The sequence below is a fragment of the Euprymna scolopes genome, chromosome 14 (assembly GCF_053919585.1).
Source record: "Euprymna scolopes isolate OS-2025 chromosome 14, ASM5391958v1, whole genome shotgun sequence".
Lineage (NCBI taxonomy): Eukaryota > Metazoa > Mollusca > Cephalopoda > Sepiida > Sepiolidae > Euprymna > Euprymna scolopes.
Window position 1 is genome coordinate 132,419,303 of NC_136495.1, and position 18,902 is coordinate 132,438,204.

General features: G+C 32.5%; 1 protein-coding gene across 1 annotated transcript in view; it reads right to left on the reverse strand.

The window, feature by feature from the left end:
* LOC145293273 (ATP-dependent DNA helicase Q1-like) overlaps window positions 1-11,502 on the reverse strand; it is a 48,315-nt gene extending 36,813 nt beyond the window's left edge. The window contains exons 1-3 of the mRNA XM_080139873.1: window positions 11,350-11,502; window positions 4,391-4,561; window positions 1,569-1,748 (exon numbers count right to left, since the gene is read on the reverse strand). Of these exons, the coding sequence (XP_079995999.1) occupies window positions 1,569-1,748; window positions 4,391-4,561; window positions 11,350-11,356 (358 nt within the window). The 5' untranslated portion in view covers window positions 11,357-11,502. The remainder of the gene's footprint in view (window positions 1-1,568; window positions 1,749-4,390; window positions 4,562-11,349) is intronic.
* Between the last annotated feature and the right edge of the window lie 7,400 nt (window positions 11,503-18,902).

Consider the following 18,902-nt stretch of genomic DNA (forward strand, 5'->3'; position numbering starts at 1 on the left):
TGGAAGGACATTCAAGATGAACTTCTCCCTGGAAAACATACATGAATCGACAAGATCTATTGGCCAGAGTGTTTCATGTGAAGATAATCAGTGATGAATCTGCTAAACAAATCAGAAATCTTTGCTACATGAACACAATTGAGTGGCAAAAAAGACGTTTGCCTCATGCGCATATGTTATTGTGGCCTACCAGAAAAATCAACTCCAATCAAATTGATTCTATTAGATCAGCTGAGTTACCTGATACACAAACTGATCCAACCTTATTTGAAATAGTAAAGAATCACATGGTGCATGGGCCTTGGGGTAATATCTATAGAAATTCACCTTGCATGGTTGATGCCAATGTACAAAAAAGATATCCAAAAAACTTTCCACTTGAAACTCAGTTTAGTGAGGATGGTTACTTGTCTTATAGGAGATCACCTAAAGATGGTGGCTTCAAAACTATACTTGGCATGAAATTGACAATAGACGGATTGTACCTTACTCTTCCTTACTTTCAAAGACATGCAATGCTTACATGAATGTCGAATTTTGCAATTCTGTGAAATGTATCAAATATGTTTGCAAATACATAAATAGAGCATGATGCAGCCAAGTTTTCCTTATAAAAAAAATGTTAGCGATGAAGTTAATTGATATGAACTTGGTAGAATATATAAAAAAATTGAGAAGGTAAAGCTTGGTAGATACATTGAAAAAATAAGAAGGTAAAGCTCTAGCAATTTGGATTTGGAATATTCGGACTACTATTCTCATCTTGACATTTTGTCTGATGTAACTCTGACCTTTTCAGCTGCATCTGGTTAAACAGATAAAGTACTAACTAAATTCAGTACTAAGCGACACTCTTCTGAAGGTTGAAGGTTCAATCCTCATTATAATTGATACTAGGAATACAATGGCAAATTACTTAAAACTTCTACCCTATAATGAGAGCATGCTACTACTGCAGATTAAATAAAAAAATAACATTTAGAATTCCATGCAGAAATTAAGCAAAACGATTTGAGTTCAACAAGGTAGAACCAGAAAAAAGGTCAGAGATTACATTAACCAAGACGATGTGAGAATAACACTGCAGGACAAGATCACAGTGTAGTATCTGTTCTTCAGATGCTGCACTTCAATTTCTTGTTTTCTGTCAGTGGAGGAGAAATCCTTCACGACTGATACAATTTTTATTTTTGTTCCTTTTCTCCACGTTAAAAAACGACCCTGGCGTCTAACTCTGTCCCGTGGGGAGGCATTGTAAATAGGAACAATAATCAAAATAATAGAAATAATCCAAATTATTCATCCTTATCTCCAAAATTCAGAAATAATTTTTTCCTATTTAAAAAAAAAAAAAAGCACATTTTGCGATCAAAATTTAGAACTCGCATCCATGCAAGTGTCTAGCGATTTAAGCAGAAATCTGATTTTTCGGAATAAGCAAAAAATGGAATTCTGCGTAAAAGCAGAGAACTCGTATTCCTGGTCATATTTACTGTTAAAATCTCTTTCATCAGAATTTTCTGCAAAACCACAGACAAAAAAACAATTCCTTCTTCTTTTAAGCTTACCCTTGCTGATGAGAGCTGGCAACTGGAAACACAAACTCTTTCCTCCCCCGGTCGGCATGATCAAGAAACACTCTTTGCCAGACATTGTTACATTCATGGTCTCCAACTGCAATGGACGTAGTTTGTCAATATGAAACACTGATGACATCTTATCCTTCAGTTCTTCACTCCATGGAAACTCTGCAAAAGACGTAGATTTTTAAGTAAACACTGAACTTTTTTTTGTTCACAATAATAGATTCTTTAGTAGTTAATAGCAATTGTAATAAAAAACTCCCAACAAACAATATTTTCGATCTCAAATAACTGAGTGGACTTTGCTGCAGTTTATTTATATGCTTTTAATAGTGGAAATAATGGTACTTGTACAGTTTAATCAAGACATTAAAAAATGAAAATATCGAAAAAAGGTTATATTGTACGTATCCGTTTTGAACCGAAGATCTCAAAAAAAAAAATTTAATTTCATTGTGTAGTTTTTTTGTTTTTTTTTTACAGCGGAACAACACGTTCTTATGAGAGAGCGTTGAAGTCAGCCATTATGGAATTTGTTAAACACGCCACGAGGAGATAACTCCAGTTAAAGCACCGGCACTCCTTCCCCATCTTTAATACTAGATTTTCTTCCTAAAAATCGGACCTTTTGCTTGGTATCATAACAAATTGTTTTTTGGCTGTAAAAAAAAAAAACTACTTGATGAAATTAAGTGAAATTTTTTTTCAGACAACTTCGCTCCATAACGGATACGTGCAATATAACCTTTTTCGATATTTTCATTTTTTAATGTCTTGATTAAACTGTACAAGTACCGATATAATATATAGTATATTACGTATTTAGTTGTTTTTTTTTTTATTGATGTTATTGTTTGCATGAATAGCATTACTAAACAAACAAGTCTGGATTTTTTTTTTTTATCCTGTTTTCACCCTAAACAAGGCACAGTACTACTTTGATATAGGGGGCTACTATCAGGGATATAATTTGCAGGTATATTATGTAGGGAGTTGAGCAGCAAGATATCTGTTCAAATTATACTTGAACTTCTGCATGTCATTACAGTTGGGGAGGCAGGAACCCAGAAGGGAATTCCGAAGTCTAGCAGTTCTAGGGAAGAAACTATTAGAGTAGAAGGCTTTCTTACATCTAGGGATCTCTGCTATGTAGGGGTGGAACTTTGCTGCTTGTCGAGTTCGTCGGGGGTACTTTTGTCAAGGGGGTACAAGGGCTTGTAGTTCGTTGGAGCATTCACCATTAAAATACTTGTAAAACAGGCAGAGGGATGCAACATTTCGTTGAGGTTGAAGCTTAGATGACAGTTCAGGACCCATCAGGTTAGTGACTCTCTTTCGAACCCTGTCCATAGAATTTTCAAGCACTGGTTATGTCACATTTTTTTACTTTGTGGTATTCTTTGATTATTTTCAGCTCCGTGCACTAAATAATTACCTGTTTAGTAATATTGTTGTATTTCTGCTGTATGTAAAAATATGATGACACACCGATACATAAAAATATAACGATATGTCTTTATTCTCACCGACAGTTATGGATAGTTGCTTGTTAGGAAGTAGAAGCACACGCAGGAATTCAACGGGCTGATTTTTCTTGGGTCCAAATCGTCAACTAATAATGATACCTTTTCAGGTGTTATTGTATAAGCATTAATGACCATTTGAAATGCCCCGTTTGGGATGGTATTGCTACTGTAGCCACTCCTCAAAAGCATTTTATTTGGTCATTGTTGTTTCACTGGATTGACCTGACTATGATTACACCTGTGTAACCTTTTGTTGAAAATGACTTTTTAAAACATCATACTTTTAACTTTTTTTTGATAATTGATCAAGTTTGTTGCTTCTTCATGCAGGTGCCTGAGTCAGGTTTATAATTTTTATTCAGCTGCCCATTTGGTACATTTGATAATGATTTTGTTTTTCTTGCAGACGCACCCATTTGTCAAAATTATTTCTGAGTACACATGAACTAGATATCCAACATTTTTATTCGTGCAAGCCAAAATAATTAAAAATAGAGCTTAATACATAACATGCTGTATACAGTTAATTTTAAAGGTGTTTATGTACTTTTGATAACCCACTATTTTTAAATAGTTTTTTTTTCAGGTTAAATTCAAGCTTCATGATATCATTTTTTTAAAAAATTAAATTGTTAGGTGAAAGCAGAGAATAGTTATAAAACACCCTCCCTTCCCAATCTGAAGAATGGCTTTCAAAATAATGTTATGATTTCAGTACGATAACAAAAAGTGCATAAGTACCATTTAAAAAATTACAGAGTCCAGTCTGAATAACTAATAATATGGAGACATTGGTAATTATTGTCTAAAAATCAAAGTTAATAATGTAAATAACTAATATTTAATCGAAGAATATAAAGAGTGTCACACGTAAAATTTTGCTACTTATGCAGAATATGGACTTTGCTGAAATAATAATATTATTTAGAAACCTATTCTTAACACGGGGAGGAGGGAGCATTTTAACTATTGTGTACTTTCATCTAACAATTTAATAAAATAAAAAGATACAATAAAAATGGAATTTAACTTGAAAATCAAAAAAAAGGTCTGTATTCGACATAAGTTTAAAAATTGTATTTAAACGTTTTAAAAAATAAACAAGCAAAAGAAACATAAAAAGTTACATCCCAGATGACGCCGGGTAGGTAAAACTAGTATTAAAAAAAAAAAAAAAAAACTTTCAGAAGTGTTGCATTCCAAATACAAGCAGAAAGATATTCAGATCACATCATCAATTCTGGACGCAAGAAAACAAAAAAAGACAATGTAATTACTTACTTGTGTTGTTCCAAACTGCGCCTTCTGTCGCTTGAACTTGGCACTCATTAATTAACGTTTCCAATTCATCTTCCTTTTGCAGCAAACGTGTGTGGCGATTTGTCAGCTGGCGGATTTGAGCCTCAGTTCTTGAAATTTCATTCTTTATCTCTGCCAATTCTTTCTGATATTCTAAAGAACCATAATTTTTTTTTTTTTTTAATTCTTAGTTAAGCAAAATGAAGAAGATTACAATAATATCAAGCAAAGTATGAATCCCAAACTAAAATTTAATTTTCATTATATTTAAAACCGCATAATCTTTGGAGATGGATTTTTACAAAACATAAAAATTGGTAAAACATGAAGCTCAAGGGGCAACCAAATTTCAAAATTTCTTGACAATTAAAAAATTTTGTGTGCTTGTTGTCCACAACCTAATTTTCACAGTATATAACTGTTATAGCCCTGTTATGGGGTTATAAGAAAAACAGAACAGCAGAATAAGGTAACAACATGTATTACAAAAACATACAAAAAAGTGCATAGTTCGTCTAACCAACAAATGACCTAGGGTAGTTCACCAGATATCAACTTCCACCTTTCGGCTTGGTCTTCCAGTATTTATTGAGTGTGGAATAGTCTATGAGTAGGTAACATAAGTTAGTTCTGTCACAGCAATAATGATAGATGCTTTGATCAAGTGAAAACGCCTGTAGTAAATAAAAATTAATCACAGTGGAAGCCATAATTATTAGATCAAGCTGGACTAATCCCTTTGTGTCTTGAAAAAAATGTATAAAATAATATACAAAACCACAATGTCAGTTGTGGTGTGATGGGCAGGTTTTTAACGATGGAGGGATCAATTTACATCATATTGCTTCTGACAGCTGGAAGATTGGCGCAAAACCATAAAAATAGCAGATTTTGCTCTAAAGCATGTGGTGAAGCTCTCTGGAACATGCAAGTTTCTGTTTTCCATTATTTTATTTTTGATTTCAATAAGTATTAGATCAATCTCTGTGATAACACAAATATTAGGCACATAAATTCTTTTAGACTGAAATGCATCTCGACATTGCTTCCAAAAGACTTATTTTATTTAAACTATGTTTTGGTAAAATAACAACAAGAAAATGGTGCTTATCCAAAATTATAAATATATATGTTCTGTACTTGCTAAGATAGCGTCGACAGATTAATTTTTTTTTTTAAATATGTGGTTTTAAACAAAAGCAACAGTACTTACTTGTTATGTCGAAAACAGTAATATATCAAAAAGTTACAAAAATTCATCCAGTAGAATAACTGCTATTGTGTTTTTAGTAAAAAAAAAAAAGTGTATCATTATGGTTTAAAACAGTAAGTAAACCATTAATACCACATATAATCAAACAACATTATAAATAACACCGTAAGGCAGAAGAAATACTGTAACCAGGAGCCGGAAAAACCTTGTATTCCACGTCGTAACTGGAAAAAAAACATATCCTAGGGCCACCGTATCCTGGGGTTCTACAATAGTTACTTAATTGACATGTCGAAACTAGTAATATATCTAAAAATTACGAAAATTCATGGAGTAAAAAATTATTTATAGTTAAAAATGTCCCATGTATTCGCAATCTTCACACTGTTCACATCTAGGGAAAATGCAACTTCCCCTAATTTTCCGTAATAATTACTTTTAACTATAAATAATTTTCTACTCAATGAATTTTTGTAATTTTTGGATATATTACTAGTTTCGACATGTCAATTAAGCAACTACAGTAGAACCCCAGGATAAGGTGGCCCTAGGATACGTTTTTGTCAGGTTCCGATGTGGAATATCAGGTTTTTCCGGCTCCTGGTTACAGTATTTGTCCTGCCTTACGGTGTTATTTATAATGTTTTTAATTATATATATGTATATATATACAACGCTCTGATCCCCATCTGGCATCAATTAGGATGGATGGCTCTCGTCTGGGAGAGGCCCCGTGTTTTGACAAGCTTCTGGGTTTGACCTTCACTCCTGATCTGAAATGGAACACGTACATCAAGTCTGTTGCCAAGGTCGCTGGAAAGATGGTGGGATCCTTCTACCGCTCCAGAAGATATCTCACTACTGATGCAATTCTCTATTTATATAAAAGCCAAGTATGTCCAAGGATGGAATACTGCTGCCATATCTGGGCAGGAGCTGCTAAAAACAGCCTATCCTGCCTTGACAGAGTACAAAATAGACTTTGTGGCTTAGTGGGGGATGCCCTTTTCTCTACCCTGCAACCTCTCTCCCACAAAAGAGACATTGCGAGCCTATCCTTGTTTTATTGTTATTTCCATGGCAGGTGCTCGTCTGAACTCCAATCTCTGGTCCCCCCCTCGCCAATCTTTCACGAAAAACACCCGTCTAGTGTGAAAAGTTTCCCCCACTCTTTATCTGTGCCTAATTCAAAACGTGGATTCCATGAACAAAGCTTCTTTCTTAGAACTGCACGCCTGTGGAACTCTGTTCCGTCTGCCTGCTTCCCACCTGACTTCAACTTGGATGTGTTCAAGTCCAACGTTAACAAATTCCTAATGAACCGCCCCCTTATGTAAACACTTCATCAAATCTCCACACTAACGTAATGTACTTGCAATAACCCTTATCCCTGAGTGGCTTCCGGGCCTTGATAAGTGGTGACCACTGTGCAAAAAAAAAAAAAAAAAAAATATTATATACTGTACTATAATTTTGTTACTAATTTTTAATGCCGTGTACTAGGGTTCTGCTGTACTGTTGTTTTTGCTTAAAACCGTACATTTAAACAAAATCGATCTGTTGCCTCTATCTTTTTATTTATTCATTTTTTTTACAAAGGCATCACCACTTATCAAGGCCCAGGGGCCACTCGAGGATAAAGGTTAAAGAGTGTACAGAAGTCAATTGGACAATATAGTAATTGTCAGTAATGAAAATTCAGTAAATTTGTTAACGGCTTATCAAGGACTTGTTTACGTTGGACTTGAAGACAACCATATTGTAGTCAGCTGGAAAGCAGGAAAACGGAAGACAGTTCTACAGGCATGCAATTCTAAGAAAGAAGCTTTGTTCATTGAATCTTAAGAAGCACCAGGTATTCTGTTATTATGAAAAACAGCCAAGTTTGTTTGCTTATTTTAAAACTGGGAAACCGGGTTTGTATTACTGTACACACAGATTTGAAAAAGTTGTCAAAAAACAAATATATAACAAATAAATGTTATCAAAGGCAAGATAAGTTACTTTTCTACCTAACTGGATATATTTATTGGAAAATTCAAAATGGCGCTCGACTCTCTTTTTAACATGGTAAGTTTGGGAAAAGGTGTTATAAATATAAAACTAGACAAAATACTGTTAGAAACTCGCTCAATATATATTACCGTGACATAGGTTGACATATATTCGGTGTTTTTTTTTTTTTTATAGTATTTTGTCTAGTTTATTATTTGTAACACCTTTTCCCAAACTTACCGTGTTAAAGAGAGAGTCGGGCATCATTTTGAATTTTCCAATACATCGGTAAACAATGTATGCTTTTCAAGCTGAATAAACATGTTACATTGAATAAAAACATGAAAAATATATCCAGTTTGGTAGAAAAGTAACTTATCTTGCTTTTGATAACATTTATTTGTTATATATTTGTTTTTTGACAACTTTTTCGAATCTATGTGTACAGTAATACAAACCCGGGAAACCTTAACGAGAAGTGAGTTTTTCAGGGCATTCACCATGAAGCAGGACGGTCAGCTGGCAAACAAAGACGCACAGAACTTGATTTTAACTAAAAAAATGATAACTCACGTTTTTAATTTTCTGGTTAAAGGTCCTTTAACTAGAAAATCAAGAACATAAGTAACTGCAGCTAGCATCTCTTTAAACCTGTGTTAGTCCCAACGTGTGTTTTGTCATTTTGCTTAAGTGATAATAATTCCTAGTTGGCGACTTTTTTCTTTTCCTCCCTCCCAGTACTCTCCTGACTCAGTGAGAGTATAGCAAACATGGTATGGCATAGTTTCTTTGGAGGTAGACATCACTTTGTCCTTCTGGGGGTGTTCAGTCACCCCAGCTGACTAACGTAGGTATGATTTTATGATTTATATATTTTTGTATTTTTTCCAGTGGGAATGAAAATTTGTAAATATAAGTGCATATTATATATCATTAGGCTACTCTGTAATATTTAATATGGAATTAATATGTTTTAGTTGGTTGGTTGTTTTTGTTTTACGGCATATCAACCCTTTTCGGGTTATTTAATGCCGAATACAAAGATTCGGAAGAAAACTTTTTTAATAGAATATATTTGTTGTTTTCAAGTCGGTTTCTATTTAACCCATAGTTGGGACCCTAACAGGTACTACCACTCCGGGTCAGAGTGGACCTGGGAGCAATGGCAATTTAAGGGTTGCTCCACACTCCCCAAAGCCTGCAAGCCGGCGCCTCACCACTGGATATAGTTAAAAGTCATATCCAGGAACAAATATGGTTTAGCATTTTCTTTATCATAAGTTTGGATGGGATTATTATTTTATTTACAATTCATTACTTTCAGCCTTGTAACTATGAGCTTAGCTAATCTAATTTCTTAATTTTTCCTTAGTTTTATAATTTATTTTATTGTATTATTTTTTATTAATATCAACAAGACAAAAGTGAAATAAATTGTTTAATAGGGACTGAAGATATATCCTGAATCAGCAGGATAACTATATTTTACTAAATAATAACACTATAAACATTTTTTGTATTGGGACTATCCATGTTTGGAACATCCAAGTGACTAATACAGGATTGAGGCTTAAAGTTTAAGCTTATTTATAAAGATGGAAATTATATTTTCCTTGCAAATTTTTCATTGCGGTATTTTAAATGTACAACGCCTCTTGAAGTTTTAATAAATTTAAATTTATTTAATTTAAGAGCGCTTTTAATATTATTTTTGGCAAAAATATCGTTTAAGTAAAAATAAGTTGTTTTGGCTGTCACGACGAAACCTATTTAATTCTAAATAATTTCAGTGATTGAAATAGTATTTAACCGCTGATCTATTATGGCAATAAGCAATGAACCTTTATATTTTATAAATGAAGCTTAAAGTGGTAAATGTTTACTTTCTTTCCACCTTAACACTCACCTTTAAAATTATGACGTTTAAAGGTTTTCGGGTATGCTGAAAACGAATATAACATTCAAATTTGGAGTAGACAAGTAGTTTTCTGGATATTAAGACATTTTTTCCAATATATTACTTAATAAATGTCAGTGGCTTGTTTTGTATGACACATGCATAGTAATACTTTTCAGTGAGGGGGAAAAACATGGCCACCAATGAAAACATAATGGATTACATCGAATAATCAAGGTTTTAATATTCATAAAACTACTTGTCTGCCCAAATATAAATGTGATATTCGTTTTCAGCATACTAGAAAAGCTAGCAAAGTTGTAAATTTAACTGTTGAGTTGCAGTTAAAGCAAAAAAAAACAAACATTTTTTACAAAAATATTGCGTGTTTATTCAGATTGGCACTTAGAACGATAAGCAAAAATGTAGAAACACTTTTATATTGTACCTACTTGTCACGAATAAATATTTTATATTCCAAAAATCACAATGATCATTTTTAATTTTTTTTTTTTTTTACGAAAAACAAATTTGCCTTTATTTGTTTTTGTTTTTTTCTTGCCGATAAGTGACAGACAATGTTTTACTAAGAGGGAGGGTAGGGAGGGGTAATCAGTGATTATTTTGACAATTTCCACATGCATTCTGCCCCTGTTCGCCGATTCGTTTGACGTTATTTTACCCTAATTGAAACAGAATAAAATTTTATTTTCTTGCATAAAACTAAAACTACTTAATCAAATTACATGATTTTGGGAATTTTTCATCTTCGTCCCGTGACATCATATTGATATATGGTAAATTTATACAAACACCGTGACAGCGAATTAACCCTAAACCCTAACCCTAACCCTAACGCTGTCACGGTGTTTGTATAATAATACCAAATAATTTGGGTACTTGTACAGTTTAATCAAGACATAAAAAAATGAAAATATCGAAAAAAGCTTATATTGTACGTATCAAATTTTCACTTAGTTTGATCGAGTAGTTTTTTTTTTGTTGTTTTGTTTTTTTTACAGCGGAAAAACACGTTTTTATCACAGACAGAGCGTATTGAAGGTAGACATCTTTTAATTTTTTGAACACGCCACGGGGATATAACTCAGTTTAAAGGATCGACACTCCCTCCCCATCTTTAATACTAGCTTTTCTTCCTAAAAATCGAACCTTTTGCTCGGTATAACAAATTGTTTTTTCGCTGTAAAAAAAAAACAAAAAAAAACCTACTTGATGAAATTAAGTGATGGTGCTAATGACGAGAGTGACGCGGACGCGCTATTTTTAAAATCATATTTCCACGTTTAATTAAAATTTTATATGTTTTTTTTTTAACATTCAATTGTAAGGTTAAAGTACAGAATAGGTACAAAACACCCTCCCCTCCCCATGTTAAGCATGGCTTTTTAAATAATAACGTTCACTCTCTGCATGATGAGTACCAAGTGATTTTTGTTTTTTCGGAGAACTTCACTCCATAACGGATACGTACAATATAACCTTTTGTTTTTCGATATTTTTATTTTTTATATTATGATTTGTTTCACTGTAATAACGACATTCATTTAATTATAAATAATTTGGGGGCTTTAACCGCCGATCTATCATAGTTATATGCCACAAGCCTTTAAAGGATAAATGAAGTTTAAAGTTTATTATTATTACTATAATTGTCAGATCTTAAAATGTCAAATCTGGGAACTTCCGATAAAAACTTCAAAACGTAACCGACACGAGGACTAAGACATGACAAAATGAATTATTTAAGCTGAAAAAAAAATCATAACGTCAATAAATAAATAAATAAATCGTTAAATTATCAAATTCAATATTCACCGTCCATATTTGCTGTAGCAATAATAGTTAAATAAATATACGTGTTTTTTTTTTTTATGAGAAAAATTAGTTCTTTTAGTAAAGTAATAAATTAATGAAAATATGAGATTGTGATTTCTTCGTTGAATTCCCGGGATAAACAATGAAATAACCGGTGTAATTTACCGGTGTTATACAAAATCAAGCCCCTTCTTTATATTATTCCGAGATATTTTTTTTTTTTTTTTTTTTTTTTTTTAGAAATTAGTTGCTGTTATTTCATTTTTTTATCTATCCAAAATTCCAAATTAATTTTATTTTCCTCATTTGAAGCTAAAGTTGAAAATCCAATAAACACAGTTTAGCTAATCTGATTGTTATATAATAATTCAAGTGTCGTTGTTAATACATTATTGACAATGTTTTAGACGTACGTGAACGTGCACGTGCAGCAAACATCTAAGGTAGATGCTTGCTACATGTGATGTATTAAGATGTTTTGTTTTTATTTATATGTACATTTTTCCCCAAATACTTACAATAGTTGTTCCATGCCAAAAACAATGAAGCACGAATAAACGTATATCGCAAAACTGTCTTAATTAGATATTAAAGGGGAGTAATTACAGAATAATTTCTACAATAATCTCCCTTGCATAGGTGAATTTTGTCGGTCGAAAGGAGTAAAATATTATGTTAATTTTTGGGCGCTATTTACAATTTGTCATTGTGCGGAGGGAGACAACTCTTATTTACTAAGAGATTCGTTCATTTGTTTTTCATCTCATAATTTAGGACGCTGGATACGACGATATATATGTTTTTAATTAAATCAAAACATTAATAAAAAGAAAGCTACGGCGAATTCTTTTAAATGTAACAAAGGTGATAATAATACAAAATGAAGTCTTTGCGCGACTATTAAGAAAATCGCTTCTGTTTGCATATCATAATTTACGACACTAAAACCAACGATATTTTCATTAGATTTTTTAAAAAAAGAAAGAAACAAAAAGAAAAACAGCTGCGGCAACGTTTTTTACGACTAGTTTTTTTTTTTTTAAATGAATGTTATGGTGTTTTTTTTAGTTTTTTTATTAGTCTTTAACTTAAAAAATAATGCAAAGAATGAAACTCCTTAATAAAACAAGGATGACACTTTTAAAAATACGGCGACATTTTTTTTCTATTTTTTTTTTTTTTACTGTAACAAAGCTTATAATATTAATAACACCAGCATCTAGTTTTTAACATTACAAAAAATGAAAATGCGACGATTGCAATTTTTACTAGAAAAGAAAATGCAATTTATTATTTATGTTAAAAACTAATGTTGGTGTTATCATTTTTATAAGCTTTTTGTTCAGTAAAAAAGAAAATCTCCGCCGCAGCTTTTTTTTTCTTTTTTTTTTTTTTTCAAATTTTCATTCTTGTTTTATTCAAAAGTTTTGTTTAAAAAATATATAATTTCCTTTCGTCGCATTTTCCCAATGTTAAAGACTAGTTGTTTTTTTTTTTTAACTTACCATTACAGTTACTTTTTAATTAAAATATTAAAAAGCAGTAAAAAAAAATGGGTATTTGTAGAGTTTAGTCAAGACATTAAAACATGAAAATATCGAAAAAAGGTTATATTGCACGTATCCGTTATGGAACGAAGTTCTCTGAAAAAAAAATTCACTTAATTTAATCAAGCAGTTTTTGTTTTACAGTGAAAAAACAATTTGTTATGATATCGAGCAAAAGGTGCGATTTTTAGGAAGAACATCTAGTATTAAAGATGGGGAGGGAGTGTCGGCGCTTTAACTGGAGTTATCTTCCGTGGTCTTTGTAAACTCCAAACAAAAATTAAGAAAAATTCCAAGATGCCCGCCTTCAACATGCTCTCATAAAAACGTGTTTTTCCGCTGTAAAAAAAAAAAAAAAGAAAAAAAAAGTACTCGATCAAATTAAATGAATTTTTTTTTCGGAGATCTTCAGTCCAAAACGGATACGTACAATATAACGTTTTTTTTCGATATTTTTATTTTTTTTAATGTCTTGACTAAAATGTACAAGTACCAAAAAATGTAGAAAAAATTGCCGCACCTTCTTTTCTTACATGTTTTCATCTAATGGAAATATCGTTGTTTGTTGGTTTTAGTGTCGTAAATTACGAAAACAAAAACGATTCTCTTCATAGTCGCGTAAAGACTATATTCTGTATTTTTAATGTCATCAACTTTGTTTACAATTAATCTAGAAATATTTTCGCATTTTCATTTTTTGTAATGTTAAAAACAAGATGTTGGTGTAATTAATATTATAAGTTTTATTATAGTGAAAGCGTCATCCTTATTTTATTAAAGAGTTCTATTTTTTCTATTTTTTTTTAAAGCTTAAAAACTATTTTTTTTAACCTTGCGCGAGCCTTTTCTAGTCTCACACAAAAACACGCGTTCACATCTCAAGCTTTATTACTTGTCATACACATACGCGCATACAAACATATGCGCGCACGTCCACACACGTGCATATATTCACGTTCGCGTATATACACTCACATTCACGTGTATACACACACACACACACACGCTAATGTACACACATGTACTCACACATACGCGCACACGTACGCACAACTTCACTTCCCCTTTGAAGGAAATCCACACATGCGCAAAAGACCACCGGAAACAACTATAATAGCCAGAGCAAGAAGTAGCTTCTTTCTTTTCGGACCAGCGGTCGCGCTGAATGGTCGACGGACCAACAGCGTGCCCTTTTGCGCCACCCGCTGCTATGTGTGGGACAAGAGTTAACAGGCAGTACGTACACCTTATACGCTTTCTCTCTTCATGAACTGGATTGACATTCTCACTCTTTCTCTCTCTATATATACAACTTGTGCCTGAGAATATCTTCGCGTAGCTGACTGCTAACATGGCATGCAGCTTTACTGATGCAACCCTCTATCTTTTTCTTTGTCTACACGCTGGACTGTCATTCGCATTTCCACTACATTACTCACTCCTTTTTCCACGCGCGTACTTCAACAGTAAATAAACGACACGTTTATTTTATCCAGCACTTGAGTTTTTGTTTCCTTCTTTCCATTCGTTTCATTATTTTCTTTTGTAACGGGATTAGGATTTAAATTTACTAGTCCTCTACAACCTTACCACATTATGTACTTATTAATTAAAAATGGAAGAAAAACGCAGCTTATTTTTTTTAAATGTTTTCATCTAATGAAATATCGTTGGTTCGCTGGTTTTAGCATCGTAAATTATGATTTACATTTTAAAAAATTCGTCGTAGCTTTTTTTTTTAATGTTTTGATTTAATAAAAAAATATCGTCATCGAGCGTCCTAAATTATGAGATGAAAAATGAACGAATTTCTTAGTAAACGAGAGTTGTCTCCCCCTGCATAATGGTAACTTGTAAAACAGTGCCAAAACGGACATACACAAACAGGGAGATAATAATTGTAAAACCTATACAGAATTACTTCCCTTGCATTATTTGCTGCTAATTGACATCTGCTATATTTATATTTCACACACCTTAAAATGTTTTATTAATTTAAGTGCTAATAAATAATATCAGAGAACAGAGAGTAAAACAGAACACATTGAGGGGGAGGTGTGAGTGTAACAGATAGAAAGTTGATATATAAATTGCAAATTAAGGAAAATTAAAACAATTCAATTTCAAACTTATATCAATCTGTAAACCAACAGATTTTACTGTGTTTAGACAGATTAAAATATACAGAAAACAAACGTTGTGGGAGGTCATGTTGGTGATGTTCTCAACGTATGACCAAACGAAGTAGTTAAGCGGGGTCAATATGGAGTAGGAGGGGGGCAGTCACAGAAGGGTACAAAATCGTAGCATTCTTCTTGAAGCCAACTCTAATTCCTTTAGACTTGTGGGCCAGCGCCAAGTCTGTTACCACACCCAGTGTCTGCTAGCGACAACCTGATTGCAACAGGTTATCAGCACACTCTTCAGCACATCCAGGTAAATTTTGATGTGGACTTTCAAACCGACTTCGACGATGTGAGGTGGCATGATGTGGTCCTCACTAGAAACTAAATCAAAGACCATAACTTCATTGAGCTGTGCCCTTAAGTGTTGAAATGCCTGCGTTTGCATTTTGAGGGTTCTGCTAATAGTTCTGTTGTCATAATTTGGATCGGTAGAGAGCATGAGTTCTCCTTCTATTTCGTCTGTTTAACATTGTGTCACTTTCAAAGCTCTTATCGCTCTTGGGATTTGTACACAACTGACCAACTAGTAGATTAGTCTGAAAAAATAAAAAAATAAATAAAAAACAACAAAAAAAACAGTTTTCATCAAACGAAAATGAAACCCTGTCGTTTTTTATAGGACGACAATTTTATCATTCCACCCTGTAATCGTGAAAACCTGCACTGATGATTCCCGAAAGGATGAAACACTAGTGTCTGTAGGTATTTAATAATTAATTAATAATGATAATAGTATGTATGTATATATATATATATATATATATATATATATATATATTTAGAAAGTGGGAGAGAATATATATATATATATATATATATATATATATATATATATATATATATATATATATATAATGATTTTCCACAGCCGAACCAATGTCGCAGCCGACAATATCCAAGAGCCGGTTTGTTAACTTTCTTGGCTCTTGTGGGCTGCAACATTGGTTCGGCTGTGGAAAATCATTACACACACACACACACACACATATATATATATATATATATATATATATATATATATATATATATATATATATATTGGGACGGTTAATCGGAATTGGAAAAAATTAGAAGATTTGCGAGTATCGGATTCGGTATCGGAATCGGAAAATTTGATACCTATTTTCCGATGCCAAAACGAATCTTTTAATTGTTTTGTTTTCTTTGATTTTGTTTAAACGAAACTCTTCCATTACTTGTAATAATAATAATGAAAAATAAATATTTATTGATTTTAAAATACCAGTAAAGCTAAAATTGATAGATCGTCCTCCACAATTGTATTTTGACGTTTAGGACAATATCTGTATAGTAAACATGCGTTTTTACAAAAAATCGGGGATTGTAACAATATTATAGTTAAATAAAGAATTGGAATAGGGAATTTAGCACGGAATCCTTAATTGTATCGGGAACGGAAAAAATATTGGAATCCTCCCATCAGTATATATATATATATATATATATATATATATATATATATATATATATATATAGTAATTTATAAAATATATATGGCGATTAAGCTACACTGAATATTCTGCGTTTCATCCAGCTATAGGATTCGTCAGGCTGACGAATACTATAGCTGGATAAAACGCAGAATATTCAGTGTAGCTTAATCGCCATATATATTTTATAAATTACTAACAAGCTCTACCTACGTATTGAGCACTTTTGAAGTAAATACTTAAAGTTTACGCATAAATCTATACTTTCGTATATTAAATTTATGTGAATAAATGAAGTATATATATATATATATATATATATATATATATATATATATATATATATAATCATTAGAATACAATAATGTCCCAATATATGGTGAAGTGTTAGTTTTACTCATTTAGAACCGTTTAAAAGCTTCACCGCTCACTCATTTTGTGACCAAATTTCAAATAATTTTAAAAGTTTATAGGTCACTTTCTCAGCTATATTATAAAATAAAAAATTTTCAACTTTCGTTCATTACAACAAAAGTTATGATAAAATTACTGGTGTTCAAAGTCATCAGAATTAATAAGTAATGTAAGAGACGATTTCTTCTGATTGGCTGTTGGTTATCGTAGTAAATTTTTCAACATTGTCGTTGTAGAGACGTTTTTTTCTGATTGGTTGTTGGTTACTATAGCAACGTCGACACCTTCATAAATCATAGCGGGAATGTAGCTAGCATGCCATCTTATTTGGGTTATATATATAGAGAGAGGTAACAAAAGTGATGCATAATAATGTGATAATATGTGTGTGATAATATTTCGCGTACGACGTCGCCCTTAATTCTGTTTCTCTCTTTTTTGTCCCATCTTTCAGTGTGTTTACTTAATCACGTCTTTTATTTATTTATTTTTATTTCGTTGATTTAAAAAGTTTATAATAATTCTTATGGATTGTTAAAAAAAAAAGAAAATATTATTTCCAAGCAAAGCTTGAAAAAAATCATGGATCACATAGAAAAATGTGTGCCTGAAAATTAATATGGTTAAGATTACACTTGGAAAAGTAAAAGGATGGGTTGTTAAAACTGGAAAAGAAAAAGACAATATATTCTAGTTAGAAATATAATAAATTTATAACTTAAGATATTGCAGTATTAAGAATTTATATATAATGTTAAATTGAATTTGAAAAAAAAAATCTGCATGTTGAAATATTTTGAATCAAAAGCTTTGTTTATATTGTGAGCTGTTTCAGTAATCTTTTGACCTAGCTTAAATTGAAATAAAAATTTGTGTGAATTTTTTTTCTCCATCTTGTTTCAACGTTCTGAAAAAAAAAAGACTTGTTGTGAATATGGATTATCTCCCTTGATAATCCAAGACTATAAAAGCTATGCATTTCCGCTTGTCGAGTAGACAAGTAGTCGAATTCTTAATTGAATAATAAAGTTTACTAGACGGAAACTTATCGTCCTGTTTTCATAACACTTGTTTTTTGTGTTTTTGTTTTTTTTTAATTCAATTTTCACCCCAAACAAGGCACAGTGCCACTTTGAAGCAGGCGGCTACTATCAGGGACATAATTTGCAGGGACATTATGAAGGGAGATGAGTAAAAAGATGTTTGTTCACATTACACTTAGAACTTCTGCATATCAGTACAGTTTGGAAAGCAGAATTCCGGAAGGGAGTTCCAAAGACCTGCAGTTCTGGGGAAGAAAATATTGGAGTAAAAGGCTTTCTTGCACCTAGGGATCTCTACTGTAAAGAGGTGAGACTTAGTGGCTTGTCGGGTTTGTCGGGGGTAGTTACGCCGGGGAGGTACACGTGTTTGCAGTTCGTCAGAGCATTCACCATTAAAATATATATACCCCGTCAAAAGCCTTAGATATATCAAGGGCTACTGCTCTACCCTCCCCTGATTTGTGCAGTGAACGGTATATACGTTCAGAGACTACAGTTAAGATATCGGCTGTTGAACGGGCTTGCCTGAATCCATATTGTTTGTCAGTCAGGAGTTTAGCAGCTGTTAGGTGCTGGACTAGGGCTTGATTAACTAAGGACTCAAATATTTAGGCGAAAAATTTCCAAAAATCACGGTTTCCTTATTTCTGTGCTTCAATGCGTTTCCTGGTGCTTTCAGAGTAATCTGTCTTAGCTGTCGCTATCACTCTCTTACAATTATTTCTAGCTTCTATATACTTCTGTTTATTTGAGCTAGACTTATTTCGGTTGAATCTGCGGAATGCATGCTGCCTTTGACAAATGGACAAGCAGAAGTAAACCATTGGGGAGAGTGGGGCTTGCTATAGAATTTCCGTGCGGGAACATGTGCTTCAATTGCAGTTTTGAACCATTCAGTGGTCTCATTTGCAC